This window comes from Lissotriton vulgaris, chromosome 8, assembly GCF_964263255.1.
Source record: "Lissotriton vulgaris chromosome 8, aLisVul1.2, whole genome shotgun sequence".
In the NCBI taxonomy this organism is placed as follows: Eukaryota; Metazoa; Chordata; class Amphibia; order Caudata; family Salamandridae; genus Lissotriton; species Lissotriton vulgaris.
Genome location: NC_141696.1, coordinates 1,225,412,725 through 1,225,425,567, shown reverse-complemented (window position 1 = coordinate 1,225,425,567; position 12,843 = coordinate 1,225,412,725). Strand labels below are relative to the sequence as shown.

Here is a 12,843-nt window from a genome sequence, read left to right as displayed (position 1 = left end):
GAAAGCCAAAATGTCTGCCCTTAATGTGATAAATCATACAGCCAGTTCTTCATAGCAGTTTGCATGTATTACCACGTTAATTGAAGAGCTGGCGGCATTGCTTTTCATGTTTGCATGTATGCTTGTGTTGGAACACAAATCTTTCCTTTTGTACTCAGACGTGGGGCTTGTTGTTCTGGTTTACTATTTATTTCGCTCGTATTTTATAGAATATGATTTATTTCCATAACTAAACATATACTCAGAAGTGGCTGCTCATCTCATGGCTCCGGGTTCTGTCGTGAGTCTAGAGTATTTCTTTCTCTATGCAGTGACTATCCTCTTTCCAATCAGAGCCCCAAAGTGAATGGCACTGATAGTTGGACTTCTCTGGACTAGTGTGGCTGGAAGTCAAAATGTTATCCATTGCTGTATTTTTACTGTGTTTTAACAAAGATTTTTTTTTAGTAATGAAACTATTCTGTGTCCCTGTTGGCCTGCATTTTTTACAGAAAATGTGTGCCACTAGTAATTCCGAACATCTAGTGAAGAGTGGGCACACGAGGTGCATACCCAGTATTGTACCTGCCATTGTCTGCATTTGACAGGTAAAAAAAGGCATGGTGCCCGGGGCTGTCATTCTGTTCTCTTTCATAGAACCGCTTAACAGCAGGCCTTCTGGCAAATCACAGCACAAGTATGTGTCTGCTGTCTCTAGTCTACAACCCTCAGGGTGAGGTAATTTTACCAAACCCAGCACGGGCCACGCACACCTTCACGGATCAATTACGATTAAGTTGGACTCATCACCCCACCTTGGACATAACTGTTCAGTCTGGGGTCCGAAAAAAATTAATTGCAAATGTTTTTCTGTTCCTTTAAAAGAAAATTGGTTTTCCCCCTTTTTTTTAAATGACTTGTGCAAAGCAGATTTTATAGAGAAAAATTTGCCAGACAGAGCTGTGTGTTTTTTTCATGATGCTTGTAACGCCGTGTCTGCTCGCTGTTTTGATAATGTATTGCAGTGGTTGCTCGGTTCAGTCCTGCACAGTGCTCTTCCGACCCCCATGGGACAGATCTCTTTCCAGCCTTCTCCAAGGACTGCAATAATGTGCTGGGACATCCCAGGCTCCTTACGCTAATCAGGTTACAAATAGTGCTCTGTTAGCTCTGAACCTTGCTTACCCCAATCAATCACATGATACATATAGCTTATAAGGGAACAATTTTAAATCTCACAGCTCCTGATACTCTTGCTACATCATTATCATCGCCCTCCTTCATTCACGTGCAGCTCTAAAGGAGCTGGTGCAATAAACCCACGACATCTGGGCCACTGCACTAACCCCAACAGGTAAACCTCAATAGTGGGATCAATAGAGGGATCCGAAAAGTGACGTCTATGTGTGTATTCATGTATGTATTTCATTTTGAACTGCCCTCTGTACTAGATGCGTCTTCTATGAGCTGCACTTAATAGCAATGACTAGGCTTTTTGTTGGAGGGGCTAACATTACGGTAATGCCCAAGAGAAAGATTGTAGGCACATCCTGGACAAATAGCTTAGCGTATTATGTGGCATCTTTTTTAACTGTTGCCTATGTGGAACCCTCAGAGAATAAACACCAGTGATGATTCCAACTAATAAAAGTCACACCACCCCGGGATTGCAGGGGGCCACGGAGTCTCAAATGGACTTAAATGTGGAGCGTGCTTTCCGAATTTAGAAGCACACCTTTCCTTGGGGCTCAAGCTTACATTGGGCATTTACCATAAGAAGCATCCTTCTTTGGATTTAATTGACTACACGTCCCAGAATACCTTACGTACAGGCTCATAGAAGAGCAGATGCATATCAGAGTATGATGAGATTTAAATGAGGAGGTGTGGCCCGTATTGCTTCTTTCGACCGATGTGCCTCTATATATATATTTACCGGAGAGAGCCCAGCAGGGATTAGGGCTGGTGAATCCGCCAGGCATTGATGTGAATTGCTGGGAAAGGGATAAATCCTGCAATGCGGGAAGCATCAGTCCCCTGGTAATTTGTTAAAACACCATAATCACTTTTAGGCGGCATCTGCTTGCACAAGTTTTGACACGTCTAACACTAGAAAACACCATTAGGATTTCAAAGCGGTTTTTAAAATTATTATTATTGCTGCATTTTCGCTTCTTTTTAAGGATATATTGTTATAAAAACACGTGTAATTTCCCAGTAGGATGCTTTTGAATTAGCTTTTGGGCACATCTAGGTGGGAGCAAATGTCCTGAATACTGTTTAACTTTTTTTTTTAAGTTGTGGGGTTGCGTGCCTTAAGAACAGCATCAGCAAGAATAAGCAATTTGAACTCCAAGCTATCGGAGCTTCCTGGAGGCTCTTTTGGTTATACACCACATTTCTACCCACATGTGCCTCTGTCATTGTTTTAAAGTGTGCACAACTCTGCAAAATAAGACAGGGGTGGGCTACCCTGTGGATGGGATGGTGGGGGTGGTGTCATCTCTAAGAGTAACTCTTATTCTAAAAGTGGTGCGGGCCCTTGGCAGAGTTGGATAGTTAGATGCGGCCTGGCTCCACATTTCATCCTTGTGAGGTTTATAACGTAAATATAACTGTGTAAGACATATTAAAATGCATGGAGGGTTGCTGTGTGGGTTAATGAATGTGAGGTTAGAAAGTTAGCAAATTCCTGGCTCAAAATCCCATTTTACTGCGTTTGTTGACTAACAATAACACATAAATTTGGGAAATACTGTGGGGATCTAAAGCATGGCCTAAGAAAGGCCTGTGTGCCTGGGCAAAAGCCGAGGTGATCCCATTTAAAGTATGTATTTTTATCTTGTTTTAAAACAAAATACAGTGCACACCCTCTGGGAGAAACTGGACCAATACATGCTTAATATCTTCCCTGGCCTTGCCCGTGAAAAGCTCCCACTGCTTCTCCTGGGTTGCTTCCAATTTCATTCCCACATCCAACGAGTGTTCCAGAGAGCTAGGCTCACAGTAGAGTATTTATGTGGCCTGTTGGTGTCTCAGAAGGCTTTGCCGTATCTGTCCTCTATCTCGGTGGAGGGGATTGGGGAGGATAGGTAGGGAGGCTATCTCATATGGAGTGATAACAGGCTGAATTCGCCTCGAGGTGCCCCACTGCACTGCCCAGGGATGGGTGTTTCAAGCCATGACGCACTTTTGAATCAGAAAAACACAGCACTAGCCAGCAGCAGCAAATTTTTCCGCTTTTATCATTTACAATGCTTTCTGTGTAATTTAAGGTGCACAGAAAGGAACTGTTTTCTACACTACAAATTCTGATTAATAAAATTTGTTCTGACCAAGTTTTCTTAAGGTCTAGTAAACAGTTACTTTTTGGTCCGTGGAATTTTAATGCGCATCAACTGTATCGTGTAAACACATTTGGATTTGCAATATTTAAATTCGCCTGCAGTGCAAATTGTTATAGTTATTTTTATATGTCAGTAGTAATTATGTGGTCCGTTGTTAGGGCAAGGCCCCATCCTATAAACCATGTTTTGGTCCACCGTCGAAAGCATTTGAATTTTCCAGCTCTATTACCTGTGGCTTGTAAATAGATTTGGGCAGTCGCTATTCAAATTTGTCAGCCATAACAGCGGGTAGCAGCCAGTATTTTCATTGGCATAGCCTGTTATGAAGCTCTGTGGTTATACTGAATAACCAGCTACCTCTGTTATATGACAGCTCTTCAATAATGTAATACCTGCACTTTCACAATTGCTTTATTAACCTTCCTGCTTTCTCAAATTTGCTTGAAAATGCACCATTTTTCCACAATTTTTTCAAAATTTTCTCGGGGGGAATTCCCCCCGAACCCTCCTTAGGGGGTTCGGGCTCGCTCGCTACGCTCGCTCGCTACGGTGCAGTATGATTATCAGTTTCCGCCCCACCACTTTCAAATGTCACCAGCCGCCACTGCCTTGCTCCCTCATTCCACCTGCAGAGCCTGTGCCTGGGTCTGCTCTGCTCCTCTCTGAGTTTCTTGGAGCTGGAGCAACCCCTGCCTACTCATGAAGTTTTATGGGCATCTGGAGCACGCACCTTCAGTCCCCATGGGTCCAGGAGGCACACCAACCAAATTTCCGTCAACAGGTTTATTTATTTATGTAATTTGTAGAGCGCCCAAATCACCCCCATCGGGGTATCTCCGCGCTTTGACTGCCCGTGACCAACCCAGGAAAAAGATTCAGAACAGTGAAGTTTTCAGCAGTTTGCTGAAGGCCAGGAAGTTGGTAAATTGGCGCAATTGGATGGGGAGTTGGTTTCTGTAACGTGGAGCAAGGTGGGAGAAAGCTTTGCTGCCCATGCGGGCTAATTTGAAGCACCGGGTGTGAAGGAGCGCTTGGTGACTCGATCGCAAGGGCCTGGACGGTGTGTATCTGACCAGCTTTTCTGTCAGATAGCCACGGCCCATGTTGTTTAGGGATTTGTGCACCATACAGCAGACTTTAAACATGATTCTCTTTATTACTGGAAGCCAGTGTAGTTTTCGAAGTAACGAAATAGATGCGCTTCAGGAGTCGGGCATTGATCACCAAATGGGCTGCGGTATTTTGGACTACTTGTCGTTTTTTAAGGGAAGTTTCCTTTGCAGAAATCAGCAGGGCATTGCAATAGTCCAAGCGGCTGATCACCAGAGCCTGGATTAGGGTTTTACGTATAACTAGTGGCAGGAGAGGGAAAGCCCTTCACAGGAGGCCGAGTGTATGATGGCATGCCCCGGCAGTAATGTTCACATGCTCCTCTAATGTTAGTTTCTGGTCTAATCGCACTCCTAGATTTTTCACTACCTGTTATGGGGAAGGGGCTGATCCTAATTCCCCAGGCCAACAGCTGGGGGACCATCTCACTGTTTAACTCTAATGAGACTGAGGTCTTAAAGTTCGGGAATAATCCACAGGTGTGAACAGCGGAATGGTAGCCAGAAGACCTGGGCCTTTGCCCTATACCCACTAAGAAGGCCAAAAACCTGGGGGTACTAGTGGATAACAAACTTGCCATGGTGGATCAAGTGAGCCTGGTGACCTCAGCCTGCTTTATGATTCTTAGAATCATAAGGAAAATCAAGTTCTTCCTAACCGAGAGCAATCTCAAGACAGTGGTCATGGCCCTCATAACATCGCGCTTGGACTACTGTAACAGCCTATATTTAAGAATACAAAAACTACATATGAACAGACTCCAATTAGTCCAAAACGCAGCGGCCAGGCTGCTGTCCGGAACACCTAAATTTGTTTCCGTTAGAAGAGAGCTTAAGAAGCTACATTGGCTTCCAATAAAACAAAGAACTCGCTTTAAGGCTCTCTGTATAGTCTTTAAAGCTATTAACGGTATTGGTCCGGAGTTTCTTAGGCAAAAGTTTAACTGGTACGTTCCTGGGAGAACATAACGATCCACCAGTACTAAACAAGTGCAAGTCTCCATGTCTAAAAAATTAAACTGGGGAGGCAGGAGTTTTACTCATTGTGCCTCTAGAGCCTGAAACAAGCTCCCTTTCGCCCTCAAAACCGCCCCGAATCTCCTTATGTTCCGGAAGGGCCTGAAAACATGGCTTTTTTCACAGTAGCACTCTTTCAGCTTCCCAGGATGACCAGTACTAAGCGCCAGGACTCCCATGGGTAATCGCTCGCTCTATAAGTGCATATAACATAACATAACATAACTGTTGCTTCTCCGAACAACAATTTCGGATTTTTCAGTGTTGAGTTAAAGGAAGTTTTCTCTCATCCAATGCAGAATGCTTTTCATACCTTCCGAATAGGTGGATTGAATGTTGGGGTCGGATTTATCAAAGGAGAGGAGACGTTGTGTGTCATCAGCATAAGAGATAGGAATGAAGCCCAATTTCCTCAGTAGGCCGGCCAAGAGGGTAATATAGATGTTAAATGATGTGGGGCTCAAGCAAGATCCCTGCGGAACCCCCTTGGTGACTTTGTATGTCTGTGAGCGAAAAGAGCCTAAGTTGATGGTTTGAGTTGTATTGGTTAAGAAATTTGTCAACTATTTCAAGGCCTTTCCCTGGATGCCTATGTCCTCTAGACGTTTGGGCAGGATCTGGTGGGAGATGGTATCGAAAGCTGCAGTTAGGTCAAGCAGCACCAGGAGTACTGCCGGACCATTGTCCGCTAGCATTCGTATGTTAACAGTGACTTCCACCAGCGCTGACTCAGTGCTGTGCCCAGGTCGAAATCTGGATTGTGAGTGGTCAAGACGATTAGAGGATTCGACAAAATCTGATACGTGCTTGTTTATGTGCTTCTCTAAAAGTTTGCTGTGTAAAGGAAGCAGAGAGATGGGACGATAATTAGCAACATCTTCCGGAGCGGCTTTAGGGTTCTTCCTGATGGGGATGATCTGAGCAGCTTTCCACTCAAGGGGAAGGCTTCCTTCCTCCATGGCTCTATTAAGGATTGAGCAAATGGGAGCGGCAAGTGTTTTAGATAGCATGGCAGAGGTCTTAGCTGGTATATGGTCAAGTGGGGGCCCTGATTTGACTGTTCTTAGGAGAACATCCACTTGGAACGTCACAAGAGCTGGAAAGTTTTCTCCGGGTTAAGGCATCTGGTGTGATCAAGGGAGGGTCTATGCTAGGACCTAACTCTGGGTAGTTGGCTGAAGTAATCTTTTGATATATGTTTTCTATTTTTTGAGAGAGAAAGTTTGCAATGTTGTCCCATTGAGTTTGAGAAGGGGATTCTTCGGTGTTCACCAGCCTCTGGATCCAGACTAACCCTGGTTGTCAAACCACTACCTTCTCCTGAATTTGGTTCCATGGCGCAGTTCCTGGTGCCACCAATGCCACTCAGCAGCGTCAAGTTCTTAGGCGTTCCTGACACGGATCTGGACTGGTGACGTAAACACAGGCGACAACCAGACCACACAGATTGTCCAAGTCAGAGACACTGCCTACCTTGCTTGACAGGCCCTGTAGGAATTTTAGCTGGGTGGTTCCGAGGGATCCCCTATGCCTGCCCTGACGTCCAGTAGACCCTTTTACCCAGTCAGAGGACTACAACTGGTATGAGGAGCTGTCGGATGCAAGTGGTCTGGAGACCTCGCCAAGCGCTGGATTGGTCTCTCCTCCTGGTGTGGTTATGGAGGAAGTGGCCTCTTTTCATATAGTGGTAAGGAGGGCGGCTGAAGTCCTCGACCTCCAGCTACCATCCGTGTAAGTCAAGACCAATGTTTTGATGGTGGTGCTTCACCCGCGGGTGTCCCACTCTGAACCACTACTGCCTTTTAATGAATCTCTCCCTGATATCCTGCTCTGAGCCACGTCCAGCACAGGCACTTCTTTGCCCTGGACGATTACATGTCACCACTGCCCTGCTCCTGAGGACCCAGACCCCAGGTGCAACCGTGAAGGACACAGGAGACTTTGGGCAACAAGTCTGGTATCAAAGTCTAGTTTACTGTAACAAGTTGTTTGATACCTTGTAGTAGCAACTTTGTGTGCTTCATTCAGGAGTTAGCACAGCTGAGAGTGTCCCCGTGTAACCCTGTGCTCGCCAATGGGGTGACCAAGTCTTTCCACAGTGAAAAGAGCAATATTTTTTTTACTGTCAGAACATATCAAATGCATGTTATGCTTTTTAAATATGTTGCACCCTGCAGTAGGGCTCTCTATTCCTGTTTCAAAAGAGTGACATAAAAGGGATGGTGGTCCAGGTTTTCATGGATAATACTATCGCCGTATGGTACTGCAACAAGGAGGGCGGAGTGAGGTAGGGGACCTTTTTCCAGGAGGCTCTGCACATCTGGACATGGCTGGAATGTCAGGACATTTTCCTGGTCGTTCAGCGTCGGGTGTAATCTCTAAAAGCCAGGGCAGACCAACTCAGCCATCAATGCTTTGCAGACCATGAATATAAACTATACCTATCCTCTCACATTTTTGACAATAAAAGCAGTCTTCCTGGTGGCCATCACATCGGCCAGGAGAGGCAGCGATCTGCAGGCTCATTCTGTCCAACCTCCATATACCAGCTTCTTTCCAGACAAACTGGTTCTCTGAACTTTTGATCCTTTCTGCCAAAAGTTGTAACACCCTTTCATGTTGGCCAAACCCATACTCTGCCGACTTTCTTTGCTCCAGCTCATCCGTCCAAGGAGGAAGAGCAACTACACCACCTGGACCCTAGATGGTAGTGAACTTCTATGAAGACCATACCAAGGAATATCAGGTGGACGATCAATTCTTTGTAGGGTTCACTAGTTTTAAGAACGGGAAAGCAGTACAGGAACAGACCATCTCTAGATGGATAGTACTCTCTATTGAGATATGCTACACTTTGGTCAGGAAGCAACCTTCAGAGAGCTTTTGAACTCATTCGACCTGAGCCAAGGCTGCTTCTACTGTGTAAGCTTGCGTAGTCCCTTTACTGGATATCTGTCAGGCTGCTATGCAGGCATCTTTTCACATGTTTACAAAACAATACCCCTGTCAACAGTCCGGTCTATTGTGACATGCATTTTTCCGGTTCGGATCTCCAGGACATTTTTGCCTGAGTCACTTTTCAGACCCACCTCCAGCAGGGTATTGCTTTCTAAGGTAAGGAATCTTACCTAGAAGTATCTGTTGGATGAACCAGTTACATACCTTCAGTAATGCCTTGTATAGTAAAGAGACTATCTAGCCGCAGATTCCATACCAACCGTCTCCTCCTCCTGGTTCTGCAAACCGAACTTTTCCACCATAAAAAGGTCCTTGTAGGTCCTTAGCATCTGCACACTGGTCATTGACCTTCTGCCATAGTACCCATGTTTCTGACACAGAAAAAGTCACAAACTGAAGTCAGCGTTCTGGGGAGATGTCAATATGGGTACCATGTGAGTCACAGCCAGCTTTGACGACGCTTATGGCACCGACACCGAGTCATGTACCACCTACCTGCACACGCGGATACTACTCGAGGCTTTCTGGATCAAGTCTGGCGCCTGGAAAATATTCTACGGTAAGGAATCTGCAGTTAGATAGTCTCTCTACCAGATAGGGCATTACCAAAGGTAATTAACTTGTTCTTTTGGATGTGAAGAATATTGTGTACCGAGCTCTATTGGACACCGTGTATTGTTGCTGCGAAAACTACCTTTGAGGGTAGGATCTCCTTTCTCAACAATGGATACAAATTTGCATCTAAATATTCAGAACCTCATTCTTCAAGCTTGGCAATTTTGCAGAAACATTTAACCCCATATGCTGTTTCATATTTGAGAATTAACTTTGCACTCACTGTTAAACCATCTTCAAATTATTGTAATGTGGAGGATTTGCAAGTTTGTGAAATGGGGACAAAAGTATATATTATTATTGAGTTTGCTCTGTAGTTAGCTAGGAATGGATGAAATACAGTCACTGCTGAACAGTATTTAGCGGCTTTTGAAGGCGCAGTCAAATAGCTCCCTAAGCCCTTTTTTACGCAGTTGTGCTACCTGAATTTTGAGATGACTTAATGAAACCTCCCTGTGAATCTCTGCTTGTGTTCTGTTTGTCTAGACACATTTTTTGACAGGATTCCTTAATGGTATAACTTTAGCCACTGCAGCTGAAGAATTACAAGCACAGCCAGGTAAATCTCCATAAACACGTCCAGTCATTCAGAAAGCTTGTCCTTCTTTCTGCTAAGAGTAATTTCACTTTTTCAGCGGGCACTCTCGCTTCCTCTGCAATTTTTTTCAGAGGACAGTTTTCGACCATAGTGGGAGAACACAAGCATATAAGTGATGAGGGAAGAGCTTTGCGTTTTTATTTGTATATGTCCAAAGTATTTCCGATGAATCATCAACTATTTTCTGGAATCTCATAAACTAAAGGAAAGCTTGGAGACAAAACAAACCCTATCCAGTTTGGTCCTCCTCTGCTTGGCTCCAAACGAACCACCAGAAGCAATTGCAACTTACTTCATAAAAGACCAGGCAGATGAATCTGCTTTCTGGAGGAGTGTGTTCTAGAAATCTACTGGATTCCATCTCGACTATTTCTTTATACTCTCACAAAACATTGTTGGGGTTTGCGCAAGCAAAGCCTCATAATATCTTGGTTTAGGACATGTTTCTTGGGGCTTCTCAGACCCTCATCGTAAGGTAAGCTTTGCCGCATAGGTCGAATATGGGGGCTAGGAAATATACGTTTGAATAAGAAGTTACTTCACCTCTGGTAACATTTTCCTAAAGGATATTTTCCTTCCTAGAGGATCATCATTTCTTTCCCGCCTGGGCACTTTGGAGTAAGTAGTTGGCCTTTGGCTACACGTTAATATGTGTTTGTGGCTTTGTCTTTTTCTCTCTACATCTCTTGAGTATGAGAATTAGTTGAATGCGAGGTCACCAGCACAAGTGGCACCTTTACAGACCTTTGGTTCCACTTTGAGGGAGGTACTTCAGCACCCCTGCCAGGTAGTATGGGTTTTATTGAAAGTGTTCCTACCTAGTCTGACAGCTTGAGGATCTTCAAAATGGTGGAACGTGCAGGACAGCAAACCAATATAAAATAAAAAAGTGTTAGTAAAGGTAAGTAATCCCTTCTTCCTTAACAGTGAATTAAGCATGCAAGAGCTGAGACCATGCAGTGTCTGATAATTGCGGCAACACATTTTGCTCCACTCCCTAATGCTAGAATAGCACGGAGTAGTGGAACGATAGTTCGGACACCTGGACTGATTGAGCTAGACGGTATTTGTATCAGTGTTTTACCCAGATCTTGTAGTTAGAGGTTTCAAAGGTCAGAAATCGTGTGGAGAATATGTGAAGCAAGGCAGGGATACATACTCAAGGATTGTAAATGTACCCACTATGTAACATTTTACTGTTTTCATTTCGCAGATCCGACGTAAGAATGCCAAAAGGGAAAGGCGATGAGAAGTGGAGCTCCTACCATAAGGAAACAAGGAGGACGTATTCTGTTTCAGAGATCAGGGCTGTTCATGCCGAAGATGGGGTTGCACAAGAAAAAAACATGAACTTTGCATTCACTCCCTCTGCATTTGCAGTTCCTACATCACAAGATTTAGCTACACGTTATCATTATATGTCGGTATTCTGTGATTGTAACGTGTTGGCTATGTAGACTTTCAACCTAAGGAAAAATGTAAATAGTCTTTTTTTAAATGTCTCAAAAGTGATTGTATAGCTTTTATCTTGCAGCTTTAAACTGACAGTACACCACTGCTCCCGAAATGTATGGATAATAAGCAGAAAAGAACAATGCCCTTTTGATTGGATATAAAGCAATATCTGTCAGCATTTGTATTTGTACTCCATATCTTTACTGTGAAAAAAATCATTTGAACAAATACTTACTTTTGTTACCTGTCTGTTGAATATGAAATGGTCCCTATTCTGTGTATAATCTTTTGTCTACAATAGGGCGCCCTTTTGTCCTAAGATAGTTATTGTTCTTCTTTGCAGCTAATTATCACAGAGGTAAATTCATAAGCAGCCCTCAAATTGTGTCATTTACACCTCAGTATTGCCGCCAGGGATTTCTGGTGTTAAGGTGGCATTGAAAATTAGAAAAAAAATATTTAAAGTATTTTCATTTTCAAAGTGTGTACTATTAAATAATAATGTATTGTTAATATCCTTTTATTTTATTTTTCTCAATCAGTTTTTACTAATCTACTGTATCAATAACTATGATTGAATTATGTTTTTAAAACAAGATATATATATATATAATTATCTTACACATTATGTTTCATAAAAATGCAAATTGCATTCCTCTGAAATCTGATGCAAACATTTGAGTATTGTTATTGTTTTGTAAGTATTCATTGCAGATTTTTTTTATTGATGCAGTATGTTTTCACTATAAAGCTGTCATTGGGAGCCAAGTCTTCTGTATTTAATTATGAGTTACATATTCCATTGCAAAGTGTTACACAAAAGCTATTTTTATGCAAGAAACGTTAAATTATTATGTTTTGTTAGGGTAAAATATACCTTGTTCCATCTATTTTGTCTGTTGGCTGGAAGATCTGTCTCAATAGTATCTGATTTTTGTGGACATGGCCAGCTTATTTTGATCTTCAATGTGTGTAAAAGAGAAATACAACTAACATATTTCAGGGTTGTGCAAATGTTGCAGGGATTCTTCTCAGGAACATAACTATACTTGGGATCATAGAAACATCAGTAGTTGGGGATTGAGTCCCCATTCCACCTCAGTACCGTGAGCCAGAGTCTGACTAGCTATAGCGTCTCACTTGCCCTCCTACTGGTACCCAGAGGAACAATTGACACTCCAGAACACAACACACCCGACCCTTCTCAGGGATCGCGGTGACAAGACACTCCCTTTCGCTCACTCACTTGTACTCGTCCACAAGAATATATGAGGGATACACAAAGGAAGTTTGAAATGTTTATTTAAACTATTGTGCTCTGAAATGCAGTATATGTGCCACAATAAGAAAACAAATGCCTAGCAAACATACCATCAGCATTGTCCATAAACCATAGATTAAAAAAGCACTGTCGTATTATAAGACCGAATAGCCTACCTCCCTTCCTTTATACAGAAGCAAAAATGATAAAGCAAAGATCTCTAGGTTTAGCATCGGACCCCACAGCATACACAGAGGCATGTATTACATCTCAAATACAGCCCTAATCTTCTCTCAGGAATAATTGATCTCTCTGTGTGTTAGTGATGTGCATACCTATATGACAAAGTTAACATGTTCATAAACTACACCTGCATTACTGTTTTGTATCTAGCGCGAGTGACTGACCAGAACATAACAAGGGACGTTGCTGTTTGACCTTGTCTGCTGTTCAGACTAAATCCCAGCAAAGAACAGAAAGAGAAAACAAATGTAAATTCTGGGT

At 43.1% G+C, this 12,843-nt stretch overlaps 1 protein-coding gene across 2 annotated transcripts in view; it reads left to right on the top strand.

Moving 5' to 3' along the window:
- PDS5B (PDS5 cohesin associated factor B) overlaps window positions 1–11,841 on the top strand; it is a 772,490-nt gene extending 760,649 nt beyond the window's left edge. For both annotated transcript variants that reach the window (XM_086935125.1, XM_086935124.1), the window contains exon 35: window positions 10,837–11,841. In XM_086935125.1, coding sequence (XP_086791251.1) covers window positions 10,837–10,872 — 36 coding nt within the window. In that variant the 3' untranslated portion in view covers window positions 10,873–11,841. The remainder of the gene's footprint in view (window positions 1–10,836) is intronic.
- The last annotated feature ends 1,002 nt before the right edge of the window (window positions 11,842–12,843 follow it).